The sequence below is a fragment of the Armigeres subalbatus genome, chromosome 3 (assembly GCF_024139115.2).
Source record: "Armigeres subalbatus isolate Guangzhou_Male chromosome 3, GZ_Asu_2, whole genome shotgun sequence".
Taxonomy (NCBI): domain Eukaryota; kingdom Metazoa; phylum Arthropoda; class Insecta; order Diptera; family Culicidae; genus Armigeres; species Armigeres subalbatus.
Window position 1 is genome coordinate 130,904,334 of NC_085141.1, and position 19,799 is coordinate 130,924,132.

At 39.1% G+C, this 19,799-nt stretch overlaps 1 protein-coding gene across 2 annotated transcripts in view; it reads right to left on the reverse strand.

The window, feature by feature from the left end:
* LOC134223622 (furin-like protease 2) overlaps nucleotides 1-19,799 on the reverse strand; it is a 1,298,803-nt gene that overhangs the window by 421,675 nt on the left and 857,329 nt on the right. The window contains exons 3-4 of one of the 2 annotated variants that reach the window (XM_062702810.1): nucleotides 3,214-3,318; nucleotides 2,047-2,238 (exon numbers count right to left, since the gene is read on the reverse strand). In XM_062702810.1, coding sequence (XP_062558794.1) covers nucleotides 2,047-2,238; nucleotides 3,214-3,318 — 297 coding nt within the window. The remainder of the gene's footprint in view (nucleotides 1-2,046; nucleotides 2,239-3,213; nucleotides 3,319-19,799) is intronic. The other variant, XM_062702811.1, reaches the window with a different exon arrangement.

Genomic DNA, 19,799 nt, shown 5'->3' on the forward strand with positions numbered 1-19,799 from the left:
TCCTCCGGGAGTTCCTCCGAAAATCCTCCGGCAGTTCCTCCGTAAATCCTCCGGCAGTTCCTCCGGAAATCCTCCGGCAGTTCCTCCGGAAATCCTCCGGGAGTTCCTCCGGAAATCCTCCGGAGTTCCTCCGAAATCCTCCGGGAGTTCCTCCGAAATCCTCCGGGAGTTCCTCCGGAAATCCTCCGGAGTTCCTCCGGAAATCCTCCAGGAGTTCCTCCGGAAATCCTCCAGGAGTTCCTCCGGAAATCCTCCAGTAGTTCCTCCGGAAATCCTCCAGGAGTTCCTCCGGAAATCCTCCAGGAGTTCCTCCGGAAATCCTCCGGGAGTTCCTCCGGAAATCCTCCGGGAGTTCCTCCGGGAGTTCCTCCGGAAATCCTCCGGGAGTTCCTCCGGAAATCCTCCGGGAGTTCCTCCGGAAATCCTCCGGGAGTTCCTCCGGAAATCCTCCGGGAGTTCCTCCGGAAATCCTCCGGGAGTTCCTCCGGAAATCCTCCGGGAGTTCCTCCGGAAATCCTCCGGGAGTTCCTCCGGAAATCCTCCGGGAGTTCCTCCGGAAATCCTCCGGGAGTTCCTCCGGAAATCCTCCGGAAATCCTCCGGGAGTTCCTCCGGAAATCCTCCGGGAGTTCCTCCGGAAATCCTCCGGGAGTTCCTCCGGAAATCCTCCGGGAGTTCCTCCGGAAATCCTCCGGGAGTTCCTCCGGAAATCCTCCGGGAGTTCCTCCGGAAATCCTCCGGGAGTTCCTCCGAAATCCTCCGGAGTTCCTCCGGAAATCCTCCGGGAGTTCCTCCGAAATCCTCCGGGAGTTCCTCCGAAATCCTCCGGGAGTTCCTCCGAAATCCTCCGGGAGTTCCTCCGAAATCCTCCGGGAGTTCCTCCGGAAATCCTCCGGGAGTTCCTCCGGAAATCCTCCGGGAGTTCCTCCGGAAATCCTCCGGGAGTTCCTCCGGAAATCCTCCGGGAGTTCCTCCGGAAATCCTCCGGGAGTTCCTCCGGAAATCCTCCGGGAGTTCCTCCGGAAATCCTCCGGGAGTTCCTCCGGAAATCCTCCGGGAGTTCCTCCGGAAATCCTCCGGGAGTTCCTCCGGAAATCCTCCGGGAGTTCCTCCGGAAATCCTCCGGGAGTTCCTCCGGAAATCCTCCGGGAGTTCCTCCGGAAATCCTCCGGGAGTTCCTCCGGAAATCCTCCGGGAGTTCCTCCGGAAATCCTCCAGGAGTTCCTCCGGAAATCCTCCAGGAGTTCCTCCGGAAATCCTCCAGGAGTTCCTCCGGAAATCCTCCAGGAGTTCCTCCGGAAATCCTCCAGGAGTTCCTCCGGAAATCCTCCAGGAGTTCCTCCGGAAATCCTCCAGGAGTTCCTCCGGAAATCCTCCAGGAGTTCCTCCGGAAATCCTCCAGTAGTTTATATGGAAATCCTCCAGGAGTTCTTCCGGAAATTTTCCAGGAGTTCCTCCGGAAATCCTCCAGGAGTTATCACGAAAATTCTCCACGAGTTGTTCGGCCAAGCGTGCAGAAGTTCCACCGGAAATACTCAAAAAGTTCAAGAAATCGTCTCGGAATTCTTTCGGCAATGTTTCACAGTTCTTCCTAAAATATTTTGGGAGTTCCTTCGAAAATATTGCAGGAGTTTCTCAAACATTTTTCCATAAGTTAAGAAATTCTTCCGGAAACCTTCCATGGGTTCCTCCAGATATCCTCTAGAAGTGTCTTCGTAAATTTTCGAGGGGTTCATGAGAAAATCCTTTAGGAATCTACCATTCTGTGATTTTATGATTCTGCCATTTTGTGATTTTTTTTCTGTGAATTTATGGGACTCTGTAATTCTGACATTCTGCATTTCTGATTCTGTATTTCTGGGTTTGTGATTCTGTGTTGTTGAGATTCCGATTGATCCAATCCATATTCGTAGCTTAACATTAACGCAAATACTTTTTAGTGTAGCCTAGCATAGCTGCATTATTTTCCCGGCGTGCTTACCAAGCGAAGTCCAGCGCCAATTGGAACAGGGTTCATAAAAAGACAGTAAAAAAGTCCAACACATACTCTACTCACCAGGTACCATTGCTCCTTGAAGAGCGGATCAGGGAAGATGTTGTGCAATCCGGTGTCCCGATAGCTGACACGGCTGCCGGGCGCGATCGAACGCGGGTCCGGAAAACGCACAAAGTCCTGATCGAACGTCGAATAGTCGCGCTTCCGACGGATCTTTTCGTGCTGCTGCTGCATCCATCGAACCTTTGGAAGTAAGACAAACAAATACGCCATTCAGTTTGTGGACCATGGATGCACATTATGGGAAATAAAGATTACAAATTTATAACCATATAGATCATATTTAATTGCATGGGTGTTCTAAGTTCAAAAACGGTTTGAATCATATTGTGACGATCTTTTTTTAATCAGCAGATAAAACTGATTATCAGTTCTGCTAATGACTAATAAAGTCATATTGAACATAAAGATGGAATTGTAACTCGCCATTACAAATTCAAAGTCGTAATGAGTTTGGCCCTTCGGAAACAAATCCGAGATTCCGTATACTGTTGGTCGCTCTTTTATATGGAATCGCCTGATGGAAAAACATCCACTTCCCGTGAAGTGTTATTGAATGACGGCGAATAGAATGGGGCTTTGTGCCATGTACGTGGAAAAAAGATATCAGCAGCGTCATTTGAAGAATGGAAAAACAACTGCTCGCCAGCTGGCCCCATTTCCCACTTAGATAATTTAATTCATCTCAGCCGGGGGGGATAGCGGCGCCATTCAACTGATGGACAAACAAAACATAGCGGAAAATAGCTCTCTCCATCATGATGGAAGGACAAATTGACATTGGCAAAGCGGTGCATAGCCGTTTGATCGAATGCCGTTAGAACTTTTCAGTTTTGGAATTCTAATGTTCCGAAACATTTAAAAAATTAGTGAAAAAAACCCTCAGCTTAAATATTTTAATACAATTTGGAAAAAAAGAATTTGAAAAAAAGGTCTTGGATTCGAACTTGCAACTTGATAGACATGTAACTGGAAAAAAAAATCTTGAAAATAAGTTATGTTATCTTAATTCAACCGTATTGTATTCGTACACTCGAATTTCAATTAGAAAGAATTTTTTTCATCAAGATGAATGGCGAGTTTTTCTTGAAAATCCTATTCGACCAATCCCCATTCGACTAAATGACCTGCCCCAACTTCCCATCCAATGGTTCTTACCTCGGGTTCGGTGTTGAGTGCGCTGTGGTGAACTTCGCTCCTATCTAGGGATCGCTTCCGGACGTGGCTATGGTGAAATAAATAATATCCTTTCAGTGGACCGATCTGCAGAATTGATAAAGAGATAACATGGAAAGGAAGAGAACAACAGAGAAGGAGAAAAATCAATTAGAGAGTGTGAATGCAATGTTGGTGCTGCCTCCTCCGTACGGCGGTGGTGGCAACAACGGGACGGTCTTCATAAGAATTTGTTCCAACTCGGAACTGTGTGTTCTGAGGGGGCAAACAGCTCCCCGCTGCTGGAGCCCGGAGAGACCATGTTTTTATTCATTATTCGTAATTTCCTGATTGAAACTCGATAGCGATTGTTCGGAAATCTAGTGGAATGCATTGCTGCAAGCAAACGGGTCTTTCCGGGCTGCCGCAGTCGGAGGGATTTTAATCTTTATGTAAATGAGAACTGGAAATATGCGAACGAAACCACTTGAAACTCACTGTTCCCGCAAAGATGTCGCTGAGATAAATCCCCACAACGTTAAATATGTTTTTTTCTGTCAAAAGTATCTTTAAAAAAATCAATAATCTAGACTCAATACAGCATCTCGGTTGGCTGTAGTATGAATAGATGACGTGAGCAACATTTTCTGTTGCAATAGTTTCACAAGTCAGTTCCCATCTGCACTGCCCATGATCTCGTAGTTGCACATTCGCATGTATTTCGAATAATTTATATATAGGGACAGACATCGCAAATTTATAACATTTCAACCCATAAGCACTTAATTGAGGTTTGAATTACCTTAGTAAAGGCGCAATAAATCAAATTCGCTGAAATATCGAATGATTAATACGTTAACTATGAAATCATGGGCGGTGCAGTGCATAGGTCCGCTCATCCGGCCCTCGTTAATCCAATTTCTCGTTAGTCCAGCTCTCGCTAGTAATGAATTTTCCGTATTGAAAAGTATAATTTCCCACTGAACATAACATACTGCCATTTGTCAAGTTTTTGCTGTGGGTTTTTCTGGTTCTTTGGTATGGAAATGACAGATTAGCTGGCGGACTACTGTACTAAAAATGGTTTAACAACTTGGTCTGTTCAGCTCTTCAGCTGAACAGTTGATTCAATCTAAGGTTCTCGCGCTGACGAGACGTTTGGTCGTACCTTCAATGTCCAAACCAGTAATGGAAATGGTTAATTAAATAAATTTTAAAGCGGCATCAAAGTGCATTTACTCAACGCGTCTTTGTCACTAATTTTACATTTCAATGCGTCTTATTTGGAATGTTCAAATAGGCACGTCCCGACATGGTTTCAGCAATTTATTAAGAACTAGAGCTGCAGGGAATGTAATTCTGACTTGGCAGCACAAACAATTAATCAAAAGGTTGGACAAAACTTTTCTTAGCGCGGTTGAATCCTATTGTTGTGACAACAATTTCCGAAGCAAACTGCAGAAGCAGTTCAGTATTGGGTTTTTCCTTGAAAATTAGCCTTAAGTGGGTCCTGATGGGAATTGTTTGAGCTATAGATTTCCAGGATAGTGGTTGAAGAAAAGGTTTACGAAGGCGAGTAATTCGATGATTGAGATATGACATAGCAAAGAAAAAGTACTTCAAGATTTCGCCCGCTTTAACCATCAAATTACTCGCCGTTGTAAACCCTTTCTTCAACCACTATCATGGATTTATATAGCTTGCACATTTTTTATTTTGGACAGTACACATCCCGGAATACAGGTAAGATTAAGCTCATACCAAAATTTGATAATTGAAAAGTTTTTGTAAATCAATCAGTTTATCGATTTTTCTAGGTTTTCTGAATGAATCCAAATCCAAATGAATCCAAAAGAGAATGAAAAGGTCTTTCACTTATCTGATAATTGTAGAAGGACATTGCTACCATTGCATTGGCTGGAATTAGACGATGGACGCAAATGCCTTCATTGTCCCGCGATGAAAAAAATCCACACAATGCACACCCGACACAATGCACGACTGCATACTCGCTGGTGGTGTATCATACTTCAAAGTTCAGGAAAAAGAAGTGTGACGCTTTGGAAAATAAATTAAAACCAAGATTGATAAACACGAGCTGGCGAACATGTCTGGTTCAGTCATAAATGATTGTTACATTCAATCGAAGGGGAAAAGGCTTTTTGACCGGAAGTATTCGACCAAAAGCCAATAAGCCGAAGGTTGATCGATCGAAGTTGATAGGACGAATATGCCATTTGGCCGAGCAAACCCTTAGGCTTAGCTTCAAACAAGACAAAATTTAGATTTGGGTGATATCTAAATGACAATCCAACAAGGGGGCCGAATATTTTTACCTAATGTACCTACATTCTTGGTATGACCATAACCTCGTCAGTTTTCAACCAATTTACACGGACAGATAAATGAACCCAAACTTTGAGTTCAATATAGGGGAACTGTTCCCATCTCCACCTCACTGTACATATATCCATCTCATCGCTAAACAAAGAAATACGGCACCAAATTCGTCCCTTCTTAATGTCAACATGCGTGCTCACAGCTGAAAAAAGTCACATAAATAATAAACAAACCAAATTCCTTTCCATTGCTTTGTTTTTGATGGGATGGAAATAGGAGCTATGAGATGAAGTGGCGAACCGTTCCGTTACGGATTGATGAGTCTTTCCCATGATTGTTGTCAAAACTAGAGCAAGATGCAAACACCTCATCGGGGTTGCTCAGCCCAATAACCCAAATTTGAGTAAATTTAATATTCTCAATTTTGAATTGATCAAGGTCCGCTTTGGATAAATTGAACTCCCACTTTTGGGTAGTTTTGGTTTTCAGTGTAGACGATTCAGTTTGCTATGAATTAAGAAATTCGTTCTCTATTCGATCCATATATAGAACCGCTTAAGATTACTGAGTGCAAAACTTGCGGATTTGCTAGACAATGTTTCAAAAATGGAAAATTTGATGTTATAGAAACCAAGTCTCGGATACTCATTCAAAAGGACGAATGTGATTTTGTAAACAAAGATTGAAACGTCAATTTGACCGATCTGATAGCCTTCCCACGCTAACCATCACCAAAGATAGATAGGGGGAGGGATTCAGCTACTTGCTGGTGGTGTTGTTTTGAGTGGGAGTGCCATCAGATTGGACAAATCTACGTTTGAATCTTTGTTTACAAAATCACATACGTCCTTTTGAATAAGTACCCGAGAAGTGATGATTTCTCGCTTAACTTTTCAAAAGGACCTATGTAACATTTTTTCATGAATTAATTTGAATAGCGCAATCAACAGAACAACATGAAAGCTATTGATTGCAGTATTCAAATTAATTCATGAAAAAAATGTTACTTAGGTCCTTTTGAAAAGTTAAGCGAGATTTCTTGTATCCTGAAAAGTGGTGCAATTTATCAACAATGCCTGGTGAGTGCGAATCTTTTGTTTTGTGCTTTTCTCGGCTCCTCTTTGCCTATGATGTAAGGGTATGCTATAACACACTTTTCCTAACGAAACGAAACGAAACAAAATTTAAATTGTCTGTGTTGATTTTAAACCAAACGAAACGTAATATAGATTTACTTTCCAGATTTCGAAACGATACGATATGAGCGTCCATTTAATTCAAAAATTTTCGAAACGAAACAAAATTTAGATTTTTTTTTCCGCGGAATTTGTATTGAATTGATTTAATATTATATACGCAATTCTGATTTCATTTTCTCAAAGTCAAATAACTGCTTTGCGACCAATAGTATCATAGTAACAGAAGAAGCAGACTGCTTATAATCGCTGCGTTCCCGTTTACCATTTGCTATAAGGCAATACTCCAGTATTTGTGCCACTTTCAAAGGAATTCATCGTGGAGTGTCTGCTACCGAATCTGATCAATTTAATATCAGTTCAGGTTTTATCAATAGGTGTGTGTATAAAAATATAGGAATTGTGGATTTTTTTTAAATTCTGATTCAAATTCTATTTAAAACCTTATTTCATTTAAGACTTATGTGATATTTCGAAGCATACTTCATATTCAATTATCAGCATGGTTTTATGGTATTGAGCTAAATCAAAACCAAAATAAACGAATATAATTGAACGCAGATAGATAATTGTTTGCTCGCTAGGCGAATTCTCTTCACCTTTCTGAAATGCACAAAGATATGTCTTTCAGATTGTGTTTCAGAAATGTGATCACAAAGTTTTTACGGCTGCAGTTTGCCAGGTATGAAGAAATAATTTTTCCTATCTCATACAAAAATTTGTAACAAAAGGACATCATTTCATTTGCATGATTTGTCGAGAAATCATAAAACTTTTTTTACACGAATTTTCGAATTTTGAACTGAAATCTTTTTTAACACGGAACGCATCCCCCGTGTAAAAAAAGAATCGGGTGTATTTCATTAAGTACCCGGACGTATTACAAATTATACAACAGCTGCCCTTGCGAGAAGTTGTTCCATAACCAGTTCATAACGATGAGAATCAGTCAATTCCACGTATCCATCGAATCTGCATTGTCAAAAAAGAAATGTAAAAGTCTGACTTCCCTCACAAGTCATTAATCAAGAAAATTATAGTCTTATATACAATCAACTTGACGAACCAAGCTATTGTCTGTTTGTCCTTGTATATGTGTTTGTTCATATGCATGCAAAAATTGTTGTCAAATTTTCATCTTCAACCGACTTTAATTGAGTGCAAGAAACAGCTGCTCTTGACAGTATGAGCCGGTCACGCTGTTACAGTCAATTTAGGATTAGGAGAGAAAAATTAGTTTGATACTCATTATTATAAGATTATAAGAGAAAGTCTCTGCATCTCCGTGAGCGCCACTAAGAAGGGACCTTGGGTTTGTTGAAAAGGTAGTTCACGTGAAGCCACCTTGATAAGCGACTAAATATTCACTGTAAATGAAGTTATTTTGAAAACTCGAAGACGAAAACCGTGCTTCGTTTAATGTTTTCCTTAGGGCCTTCTTAACTCTTAAGTTGTGCTTAATCTTGCCTATTAAACCTGGTTTGAGGCATAAGAGGTGAAGTAGTTGACCTTTAATAAAAAAAGGGACGCTCTAAAAATACTTCACAAGGACTTTAGGAATCCACGCCATGACTTTGCTATTTGACAAAGTTGTACTGATTTGATTATCTGATTACAATCACACTATGAGCGTCATATTGAGTCGGGTCACTTTCGAAAAAAATGGGATAGAATACAGTGAGTCCAAAAAGTATTCGTCTAGCTGTGTGTTTTCTAGAAAATGTCAAAGATAGAATCAAGTAAGCTCAAAAAATAAAACTATCGATTACATTGTGTAGCAAATAAGTCAATTAATCTTTATTGTTAAAAATCAAACAGAAAAATAAAACAATAACAAAAACAAAGGTAACAAAACATAACAATTCATTAAATACCGGCTCAAAAAGTATTCGTCTATTCAGGTTTTTCTCGCTTTTGAAACGAAAACAGGAGTTGTAGAATTAAATTCAATATTTCGTTGCGTTCCCCTGTGTATCTATGACGGGCTGTAGTTCTTGTGGCATGGAACTGACCAAATTAGCCGTAACGGGGGACGGAATATTCGTCCATTCTTCTTTCAACACAAATTTCAATTCGTTGTTGTTGGAAATATGACTTTCACGAATTTCACGAAAAGTTTGTCGTCCGGAACCTTCCAATGGAGTTAAATTGGATTCATATCTGGGCTATGAGGAGGCGTTTTGAGTTGATTGGGGTTTTATAGAGTAGCTACAGCCTAGTACTTTGGGCTGTGTGCTCGAGGTAATTATCACCCCGTAAGATGGATGTTCCCTTTAAGCCTAATTTCTCAGCACTGGCGTTTCAATTTTATTTCAAAATGCGGATGAACATTTTGTGAAACATAATTCCTTCAATAATGTGAAATTTTCCCACACCGGTTGCGCTCAAGCACCTCAGATACCATGACGGAGCTCCTACCATGCTTTACTGCTCGAAAGAGATTATACGGCTGTATCTTAATATTCCTTTCCGCCATACCATACATTGGCCATTTGATCCAAATATGCTATACTTGCTTTCGTCAGATAACATGACTTGATTCCGAAAGTCATTCTTCTTCCAGAGATATTTTTTGCTGAAATCGAGCTGTTTTTGATAATTTGATGGTTCACTTGAATTTTGTTCCATGATACTCGCCCATTATACCCATACTTTTCACAGATATTTCTGTTCGGATTGGTTCATATCTGAGCACTACTTCTCTCTCACTCATTTGCCTATATGGGTGAACTCGTTTTTAAGGATTTTTTTTTATTTTCCGCACAATAAATCGCTCATCGTTATCAGTTTACCATCGCTGACGACCACTCTGTTATTTGTTTTGATTGATTTTTGTGGCGCTGATGCGATCAATCACCAATTAAGGCTCTATAAACCGTAATCAATTTGATGATGAAGATGATTTTGTTCTCATTCGCACTAATACTAATGCAATTTTAGCCAAAATTCAATATTTCACTGTTATTCATCAACTTACCTCTGTCAACGTATATTCATGATATTTTTAGATGAATTTTTCACTCACCTAGCAAATTGATTATTAATTATTTGACTGCTTTTTTCCTAAACAAATTTTGTATACTAATTTTACACACACCAACTCCGAACGATCGAAACACACGCATACACTTGTTTTGAACATGCACTCAGTTTTTCACTTGTTCTTTTCTCGCCGTTTTCTTGATTTTATCACAACTAAACATAATTCACTACCTAACTTTCACTTTTGTCTTTGATGTTGAACACCAATTTCTTCACTTCATGTCGAAAAACCAACGAAAACTGCTTTAAAAAATTTGAAGTGAGAGACAAATTTGACGGCTGTATTGTGAATGTTGTAAAATTCGGAACACCCAAATTCACTACCGCATTAGGTGAAATAGTGCGCTCAAAATCTCGGCAAAGCAACTTAGAAATATCAAAACAATACATCGAATATGCTAGTCGACACGCAAACAACTTTATGCATATACAAGAAAAGAATCATCATTTCATCGTTGCCAGATTTATTTAATCAAATAATTATTGCAGTTTGTCGAATTAATCAAATCAAACAGAAAAAAAAAGAAAAGATTATGCAAGCTTCTGTTGGCAGGGTGGAGAATGGTTGACATTTAATTTAACCGTACCATTCATCCTACCATGCAGTCAAAAAAAACAAAACTACGGCAGCCGAGCAGCCTCGACCAAGCAGACGACAGCGCATACTTTTACAATTTTCTCCCCCCACAATCAATGTTTTCGTAGAATAATTTCTCTACGTATAATCGGTTTTGGTGGCAAATTTACATTTCATTATTCCTTACTCATTTTACATATTAGAACTAATAAATCAGTATCTGTGGCTAGCACTCTTTCAAGGCTGCCACAGCCTAATTCAACTCGATTCTGTTCTATTTGCACTGCGCACAAGAAAGTGTGGATGGATGGCACGAAACTCACGCAGTAGCAAACAAACAGTCTGCGGATGAAGAATAAAAAATGACTTAATTTCGTCATACATTAATTTGGGAAACTGTCTCAGTGTGCTCGGTGCACGAAATTTTACCGGATAAAATGTAAATATTCGGAGAATCAAAGTGTTTTACTGTACTTTCCCCCAGAGTGTATGTAATTAAGAGTGGCGACACTGTCAGAATTGGAACAAAATTCATCTGTTATTCCCATACAAAATCGTGTTCCAAACGTGTAGGAGACCTGTCAAATGCGGCACATGTCGCCACTCTTAATTACATACACTCTGCTTTCCCCAACACTTGTATGTTGAAAACCCAGTGGTGTATGAAGAATTTTAAAATAAGTTTCCATATAAAAAATATTTCATAAATGCTTAAAAGTAAACATTTTGTTGCATCTGGCAACATTATGTAGCAGCTGACAAGCTTTTACCACCCCATTTCCACCCACCTCAAATTTTCGTCTCTTTTTCGTACTAGTTGCCTCACCAATACTAACAAGCAATAACGTCATTAATGTTCAAAACAGAGTTATGGAGCCTTGAGCCTTAAATGGTTGAATTCTTGCTACCCTTGGTCTACCCACATTTCTTGCAAAGTCATAAGTCAATTTGCACTAATTATGCAGGCGTAGAATAAGTTTTTTTTCATTGGGACTCATCTTTTTACTTTTCCCACCCATGGTGCTTCTATTTTCCGCGCCAAGTTCAAACAAAACAAAAACATTATTTGATTTGTCATTGAGTATTGACAAAAATGTTGCTAGACATCACTAGAGTTTGCTAGTGTAACAACATGCGAATACAACTATTATATTCGTGTTTCATTCGATTATTTTCTGATATTCTCTACATACCAGAGAAAATAATCGAAATTTCTATTTGTTTTTGAATAATAATCATGTGTTGATAAGTTTTCTACCAAATTTAGAAGAAAGTTTTTTCTATTTCACTTCTATCACGCCTAAGTTTTACATTTTACTAAAAATTATGCAGCTAGACGAATACTTTTTGGACCCACTGTACCTAGTTAAAGATATTTTTCGTTTTCTGTTTTATATTTCCAACAAAGCACCGAAGACGTTTAATAGAAGAACATTAAATACTTCAAGACAAAATTTTCAAAACGACTTATCTGCTTTTGTAAACAAAGATACAAACGACGATTTGACGAATCTGATACATCTCCCACGCAAACCAACAATATCAATAGGCAGGTGAAGGATTCCGCTACCTGTTGATGGTGTTGGTTTGCGTGGGAGAGCTATCAGATTCGTCAAATCGTCGTTTGAATCTTTGTTTACAAAGGCAGATAAGTCGTTTTGAAAATTTTGTCTTGACTTATTTGTCGACTCATAATGGGATTATGTAGTAGGCGTTAATAAACAAAATTGTATAACATTATGTTTGGAAAACAGCTTTATGATTTTGTTTAGCAGCGCAGCCAAAATTTTTGATAATACACGACCGTACGAGGCAGTATGGTTTAAGCCTTATTTTTTTTTCGAAATTCCGCGGAATTTTATTAAATTTCGTTAGAACCTAGTTTTTTCTAGCGAAATTTTTGTAATTTTACGACATGACATGTGAGGAGTGTGTAGTGAGAAGTGAAAAGAAAAAGTGGAAAATGAAAAGCAAAAAGAAAGAAATAAGAAGAGAATTTGAAAGAGAAATGATCGTGATAACTGAGATAGGAGAAATGAAAAGTTAGAAGTAAAGATTGAGGACTGAGAAGTGAGAAGTTAGATGCGAAAAGTGACAAGGGAGAAGTGAGAAGAGAGAAGTAAGAAGGGAGAAATGAGAATTGGGAAGTGATAAGGGAGAAGTTAGTAGTGAGAAGTGGAAAGTGTGAAAGGGAGAGAGCAGAAGGAAAAATCTGGAAGGAAAATACAAAAAAAAGGAAAAAGTAGCAGAAGCAATATGTGGAGCACTAGTGATTACAAAATATCAAATTCAGAAAGTTTAGGTTCCACGGAAATTTGTTTCGTTCTTGTGGGAAACTATCTAATTGCCCTACCCAGTGTTGGTAAAAACTCAAATTCTCAAATCTCATCCACGATTCAAATCGAGCGCGAGGTAAACCTCACCCGTCTCATGGCCCAGAGAATCGTCCATGATTCGACTCGATATTTGCCTCGTTGCTAGATTTTTGCTTGTTTTTCTTTGTTAATTTCATCGGAATAACTTTCTTTGCTTGAAACAATGGATAACAAATCTATACGTTAACATAAACTACGCTTCGATTGCGTATTGACACTTTTTGGAGTGAAATGATTTTTCGGCGAATGAGCAATACGATGCGATTTAGTGAGAAACTCATGCGATGTTCTCCGATGCTCTCCATGCAGAATAGCAAGCGAGTCAGCTCGTGCATGAGGCTTCGGTGAGTGAGATTTGAACATGATTCTACCAACACTGGCCCTAACACCACTAAGCGCTACGTAATTTATGGATGCTACCTAATCTTTCGATTGATTATTGTGGATATACTAATAGAATTATTGAAAAGCAGGTGAGTTCCAATTGAACCGTTGGTTTGAGAAACTGCATATGTAACATTCGAGTAACAATGAGATTTTTATATATCCTGAATCCTCTTCCAAAAATACGTATTCTGGCAAAAAATACGAAAAATATGTTAGTTCAGGAATGTATGATTTTTTTTCGATTGTTTGAGATACTACATATGTGCACGCACTTTGAAGAGCAATTATGAAGTACTGCTTACAGTTTTCGTACTGGAAGTACCCCAGGGTGTTGAGTCATGGCAAAAACTATTGATCTGTATCGAAGAAATCGAACGATTCGGTGCCAATTTGTTCAAAAACTGTTTTTAGTTGTTTTCTCAAAATATTGTAAAATGGATATATGCAGTTTCTCAAAGAAATGATTCAATTATCATGTAAAGCCGTTGAAGAAAAAGAAGATTGCCAGGATTTGTTCTAAATGAAGGGTCACATTGAGGGGCCTTATTACTGTTTTTGAAACAATTTCATGAATTTTGATACCCATATTACCAGGGTTTATTCTGAATGAGTATGTGGCCAATTTGTTTATTTGTTTGTTTATTTGTTTATTTGGTATTACTTCAACTGATCTTTGTTGATCTTATTGAATTACTTAACCTATTTTACATCATTTCATATTTTCAACAGTCATTTACAATAAATTTCATCAACTTTAACTTTACAAACAATTAATAACCATACTAACGAAACACATACAATAAAATCAATCACCACATTACAAAATCAGGAAAACAAATTATTCAAATACGAAGCCATTTATACATTTACCGGTTTCCATGTATCGTTTAATCTACTAACAAACTCTCGATATTTTACACCTAGAGGCCAAGTTGTTGCATTCAAAGCAGGTTCTTTCCAACGTTTATTCAAAACTATTTTAAACGATATAAAGTCTAAGTCTTCACATTTCTTCCAATTTGGTACCAATTTAGTAACTTTCAAGCATTCGGTCTCAGGAGCGGATAGAGAAACGGATACCAAGCGAACGATATCAGTCTCTGTTACACAGCGGTCAATATTCGTCAACACCATCGAAAACGATTCATTACGGCTTTGATTAGTTACACAAGTACTGACATTATTAGACGATTTCGGAGTCGATGTAGGAGTTGAGTGCGCTGGAACGGGTGGATGGAGGGACTCGTCGATTTTTGCTACTGCATTGATGATTTTCGTTACTTGCGTTTTCAGTTCTTCCAGCTCAGTTGCGATCGATGACGTGGATGTTGTGTTAACGTGTCCGAATGATTCGTAGGCCGCATCTCTTGCCTTGCGAAATTCGAACATGCACTCATCGCATATCCAAATAATGTTATTGGATAGTACGCACAGGTCAGCCTCACTGACACCAACACATGCTGCATGGAACTTCTTCGCACACATTCCTTCGCACACAGTGTACAATCCCTTCATGACATCAATGTCTGTGGTACACTTTTTGCATTGCGTATCCATTGGGAGGTTGTCTGAATAACAATGGCACTTGATTTTTTTTGATGAAACGAATTTAGTGAATTCTGAATTTTGAAAGCTGCTTTCAATTGAAATCAACGCACAAAATGATCGCGGTATTCAGTACAGTAACTCGAATATACATTCGTAGAAAAAACCCTGAGTTTAACGAAGAATTTCAACGCGAACAACAGACCGGGTAAAACAGCGTCCGACTACGTAAGCAATGCCAGAGTTTATTGTTTAGTTAGGCTGCACAGGAACCGGTTTATCGGTCCGTTGTCAAATCATTCTATGGCCTAATTACTCATAAGATTATGCTACCGAAACATTTTCGTGAATTTTGATACACATATTGCCAGGGTTTATTTTGATTGGGTTTGCGGCCACATTAGGCCCCAAGAGAACTTTTTTCCAGAATAACCGTTCCGGAATCAAAGCATAAGATGGTCCGGTAAGGTAGTTAAGTAATATTCTTTTAATGTTCAACGAAGTTCATCAGTTATAACACATGAAATCTTTATTTGGTTGAATATATAACATCAATTTATTTATTTATTTATTTATTTATTTATTTATTTATTGGCTGAAAAACCGTTTGACCGAATAGGACATTTGACCGCAAATGCCGTTTGGCCGAATGTCGTGAATAGTGAATATTAAAAATACATAGGAAGTGACTCTATAACACTTCAACTCCCATAATGCCATTACCCCGAATGCCATTATCCCTAATGGGACAATACCACGAATAAGCCAGCACCATGAATTATTCATTATTTCATGTTTATACTTCATTTCAGTGAGAAAAATGTTACTCAACAAAAGTTTATTTATTACAGGATTCATATGAATGAACATTAGTTTGCCCTTCGCATGGAATGGTAAAGAAAGCTTTCAATTAATAACTGAGGAAATGCTAATAGAATACTAAATTGAAAAGCAGGCCAATTTCCAGTTGGAATGTAGAGCCATGAAGAGGAAGAAGATCAGCATGGCTATAAGGGAAACAAGGTTGAAGTTGTTCTTTGGTCGCTGTAGTAAAACAAACGGATTCTGGATGAATCGTGGTCTCAGAATCGACGAGTGGGTGAGTGGGTTAGTAAGAGTGAGCGAATAAGAGTGAGTGAGCAAGAGTTAATAAGTGGGTGAGAGTGAGTAAGAGTTAATTAATGAGTTATAGAGAATGAATGAGTGAGTAAAAGTGAGTGAGTGTGAGCGTGTGAGTGAGTGAGCGAGTAAGTGAGCGTGAGTGATTAAAAATAAGTGAGTTAGTAAGAGTGAGTAAGTGAGTAACAGGAAGTGCATGAGTAAAAGTGAGTAAGTGAGTAAGTGAGTGAGAAAGAGTGAGTGTGTAGCTAAGAGTGAGTGAGTGAGCGAGTAAGAGTAAGTGAGTAAGAATGAGTGAATAAGAGTGAGTGAGAAAAAGAGAGCGTGTGATTGAGAGAAAATGAGTGAGTGAAAGTGGATGAGTGAATAAGAATGGATGAGTGAGTAAGAATGAGTGGATTAGTGAGTAATCATTAGTAGGAAGTGTAAGTGAGTAAGTAAGGGGGTGTGTTTCCTCGATTTCGTCACCACCGATAGAAACTCGTGGTGGGTGGCTCACATTGACCTCTCTTGAGCCTCTTCCTATCATGTACTTTGTCTTCGACGTGTTGATGACTAGTCCAATCCGTTTAGCTTCGCTTTTCAGTCTGATGTAGGCTTCCTCCATCCTCTCAAAGTTACGTGCCATGATATCAATGTCGTCGGCGAAACCAAATAACTGGACGGACTTCGTGAAAATCGTACCACTCGTGTCAATCCCTGCCCTTCGTATTACTCCCTCCAAAGCGATGTTGAATAGCAGACACGAAAGACCATCACCTTGCCGTAACCCTCTACGCGTTTAGAAGGGACTCGAGAATGCCCCTGAAACTCGAACTACGCACATCACCCGATCCATCGTCGCCTTGATCAACCGTATCAGTTTATCCGGAAATCCGTTTTCGTGCATTAGCTGCCATAGCTGGTCCCGATTGATTGTATCATATGCGGCTTTGAAGTCGATAAATAGATGATGTGTGGGCACGTTGTATTCGCGGCATTTCTGCAATACCTGACGTATGGCGAACACCTGGTCTGTGGTAGAGCGTTCACCCATAAATCCCGCCTGGTACTGCCCCACGAACTCTCTTGCAATTGGTGTTAGTCGGCGGCATAAAATTTGGGAGAGTACCTTGTAGGTGGCGTTCAGCAATGTGATTGCGCGGTAGTTGCCACAATCCAGCTTATCGCCCTTTTTGTAGATGGGACACACGACACCTTCCATCCACTCATGCGGCAGAACCTCATCCTCCCAAACCTTGGTAATCGCCCAGTGCAGTGCTCTAGCCAGTGCTTCACCACCGTGTTTAAACAGCTCTCCTGGTAGTTGGTCAACTCCAGGGGCTTTGTTGTTTTTCAGCCGGCCGATCTCCTCCTGGATTTCCTGGAGATTCGGAGCCGGAAGTCGCATGTCCTCTTCGATATACCTTGTTTTACAAACATAAGAGTTGATTTTCACGGTAAAAGTTCATTCAAGCATTTTTGAAATAAAAATCTAGGTCGGCAACCCTTGCCGATGCTGCAAGCCATGTAAATAGTTTGGAATACGGACAAGAATAATTTAGACGTTGTTCGAAATAAACCTATAGCAAACTATAGGAAATCGCGTTAGTTTTTCAAGTATGATTATATTTATAGTGAAATTGTGATGTGCTCTATGTGTTGTGAAGTGTATTTTGAAAGGATTCATTCGTTTTAACTTGAAATTGAGTGGAAAACAACGGCGTGAAATGAGATGCATCTGCTAGTAGCAATCGAGCAGTGCATCAAATCAACAGTTCAGAGGTAGGAGAATGAAAATGTGTTTTATAATTTTGTTTTTAATAATTTGAGTCTTGTGAACTAAAACTTTACTCAAACCCTCAAACGGAATTTTAAATAATATTCCAAACATTGGAGAAGGTGGTCTATTCATTATTGTGTACGTACGATGTGAGAAATTGTAATCAAATTGATTTTTAAATTGGGTTATCGACGGTTGAGATTAATATACGGGCTGTTATTAATATGGGAACAGATACCCTATTTGAAACTCGTACGAAAATCATCTGATCTGTCATTCGGTATTCGCTTGAAAATCAGTCGGATATTGGATGATTCACATACAGTGTTTACCATGCGGCATGTGGTACATTGAAATGGTTGTCATCCATCAAGTGTATGATTCTCGTTAAGGGGCGGGAGCGAAGCAATGGTTAGTCGATATGAGGCTGATGTTTTGGTTCAGTGGTGAGTGCGAATCTTTTGTTTTGTGTTTTTCTCTGCTCCTCTTTGCCTATGATGTAAGGGTATGCGATAACACACTTTTCCTAACGAAACGAAACGAAACGGAATTTAAAATGTCTGTGTTGATTCTAAACGAAACGAAACGAAATATATATTTACTTTCGTGACTTCGAAACGATACGATATCAGCGTCCATTTAACTCAAAAAAATTCGAAACGAAACAAATTTTTTTTTCCGCGGAATTTTTATTGAATTGATTTACGTACGCAATTCTGATTTCATTTTCTCGATGAGTTCAGTGCGTGATTTCTCTTGTTTCGGATAGCAGAACGATCGCGCGATCGGCCGAAATATTATGTTCTGCATTGCGTGGCCGGTAATAAGAGTAGCCATCGAACAAGTAAGTGCAGTGCGTGTTTTAGTAGTCGGGAAATAAAATATCTATTTTGTGTTCGGTGGCTCATGCGCATGTCGCGCGCGGTCGAAAAAAGCGCGTTTTTCAATAGTTTGCTGTAGCCTTCGAGCAAGTGAGTGCAGAGTGCTGCGCTTCCGTGCGGTCGTCCAAAACGCGAATCTCCTCAGTTTTCATATGCCACCGGGCGTGCATGTTTTAACTTTTAACTCGAATTAGTGTTATTTCCCATCCCATAGATCGTATCGCTTATCGAAGTGAATCCAGATAGATTATCCTTTGTAACTAAAACGACATCCTATCCCAAGACAATCGTGGAGATGCAGAGGTATACTCGGTCTCTAGTAGCAACGAGAGTCGGACTAACAATCCTTCCATTCCTATATGACCGCAAGGACGTTGCCGGCGCCGTTATTGACTTTTAATATTTGAGTTCCCGAAACGTGTACATTGAGAATGGGTTTTTCACAAGGGCTTTAGGAATCCACGCCACGACTTTGCCTATTTGACAAAGTTGTACTGATTTGATTCATATCTGATTACAATCACACTATGAGTGTCATATTGAGTCGGGTCACTTTTGAAAAAAAGCCCAGATTAATCCACCTAGCGTTGGTGGTGCCTTTCTCGAATTTAGTTAAGACACCAACCTTATATGAGGATTATATGATTGGATGTACCATTTTCTTCATAACTTTAAAACGCAATGATCGATCGTTATCAAATTCAATAGTGATCAACAAAGCTTTGTCCCCTGTCAAATAAAACTTGTTGCGAGAAAATCGGTTAATGATTTCTATACGAAAAGTTGTCTAATGTTTTTTCTAGCTTTTGTGCACACAAAATATTGCATTAAAAAAAGAGAAACAAATCTTTGCAGAAAAATAATAACAAAATGCATGAAAATAATAACAAATTGATCAAAATGATGATGATGACAACAAAATAATATTTTATTTCAGGTTGTTTTTTCGATTCAGTACCATTGAAAAGAAGTGCGCTTCCGATTTTATGGTCAAATGTTGTGAAAAAAATAAGGTTGAACACCACGCGCCGGCCATATAACGTAGTTCAGGGAAATAAATCGAAAATATTGATTACCACAACATCTAGGATGTCCACTAAATCGATTAGTATTTTTGCCCAAACTATTAATTAATAAAATTATTTATCGGAAAAAGTATGATAAGCGGTGAAAATTTCGTTAAATCATGCATTTCAGTGATATATTTCACTGACTGCGAAATGCTTTTCCGTTTTCAATATGGCCATCGTGGAATTTGATCAGAAAAAATTTGCTTTTATAAAACACCGTCATAAACTCTTCGTAATACAAACATTCTTATGGGGGTAATTCATTTGACCACATTATGACCAAAAATTTTAGCTT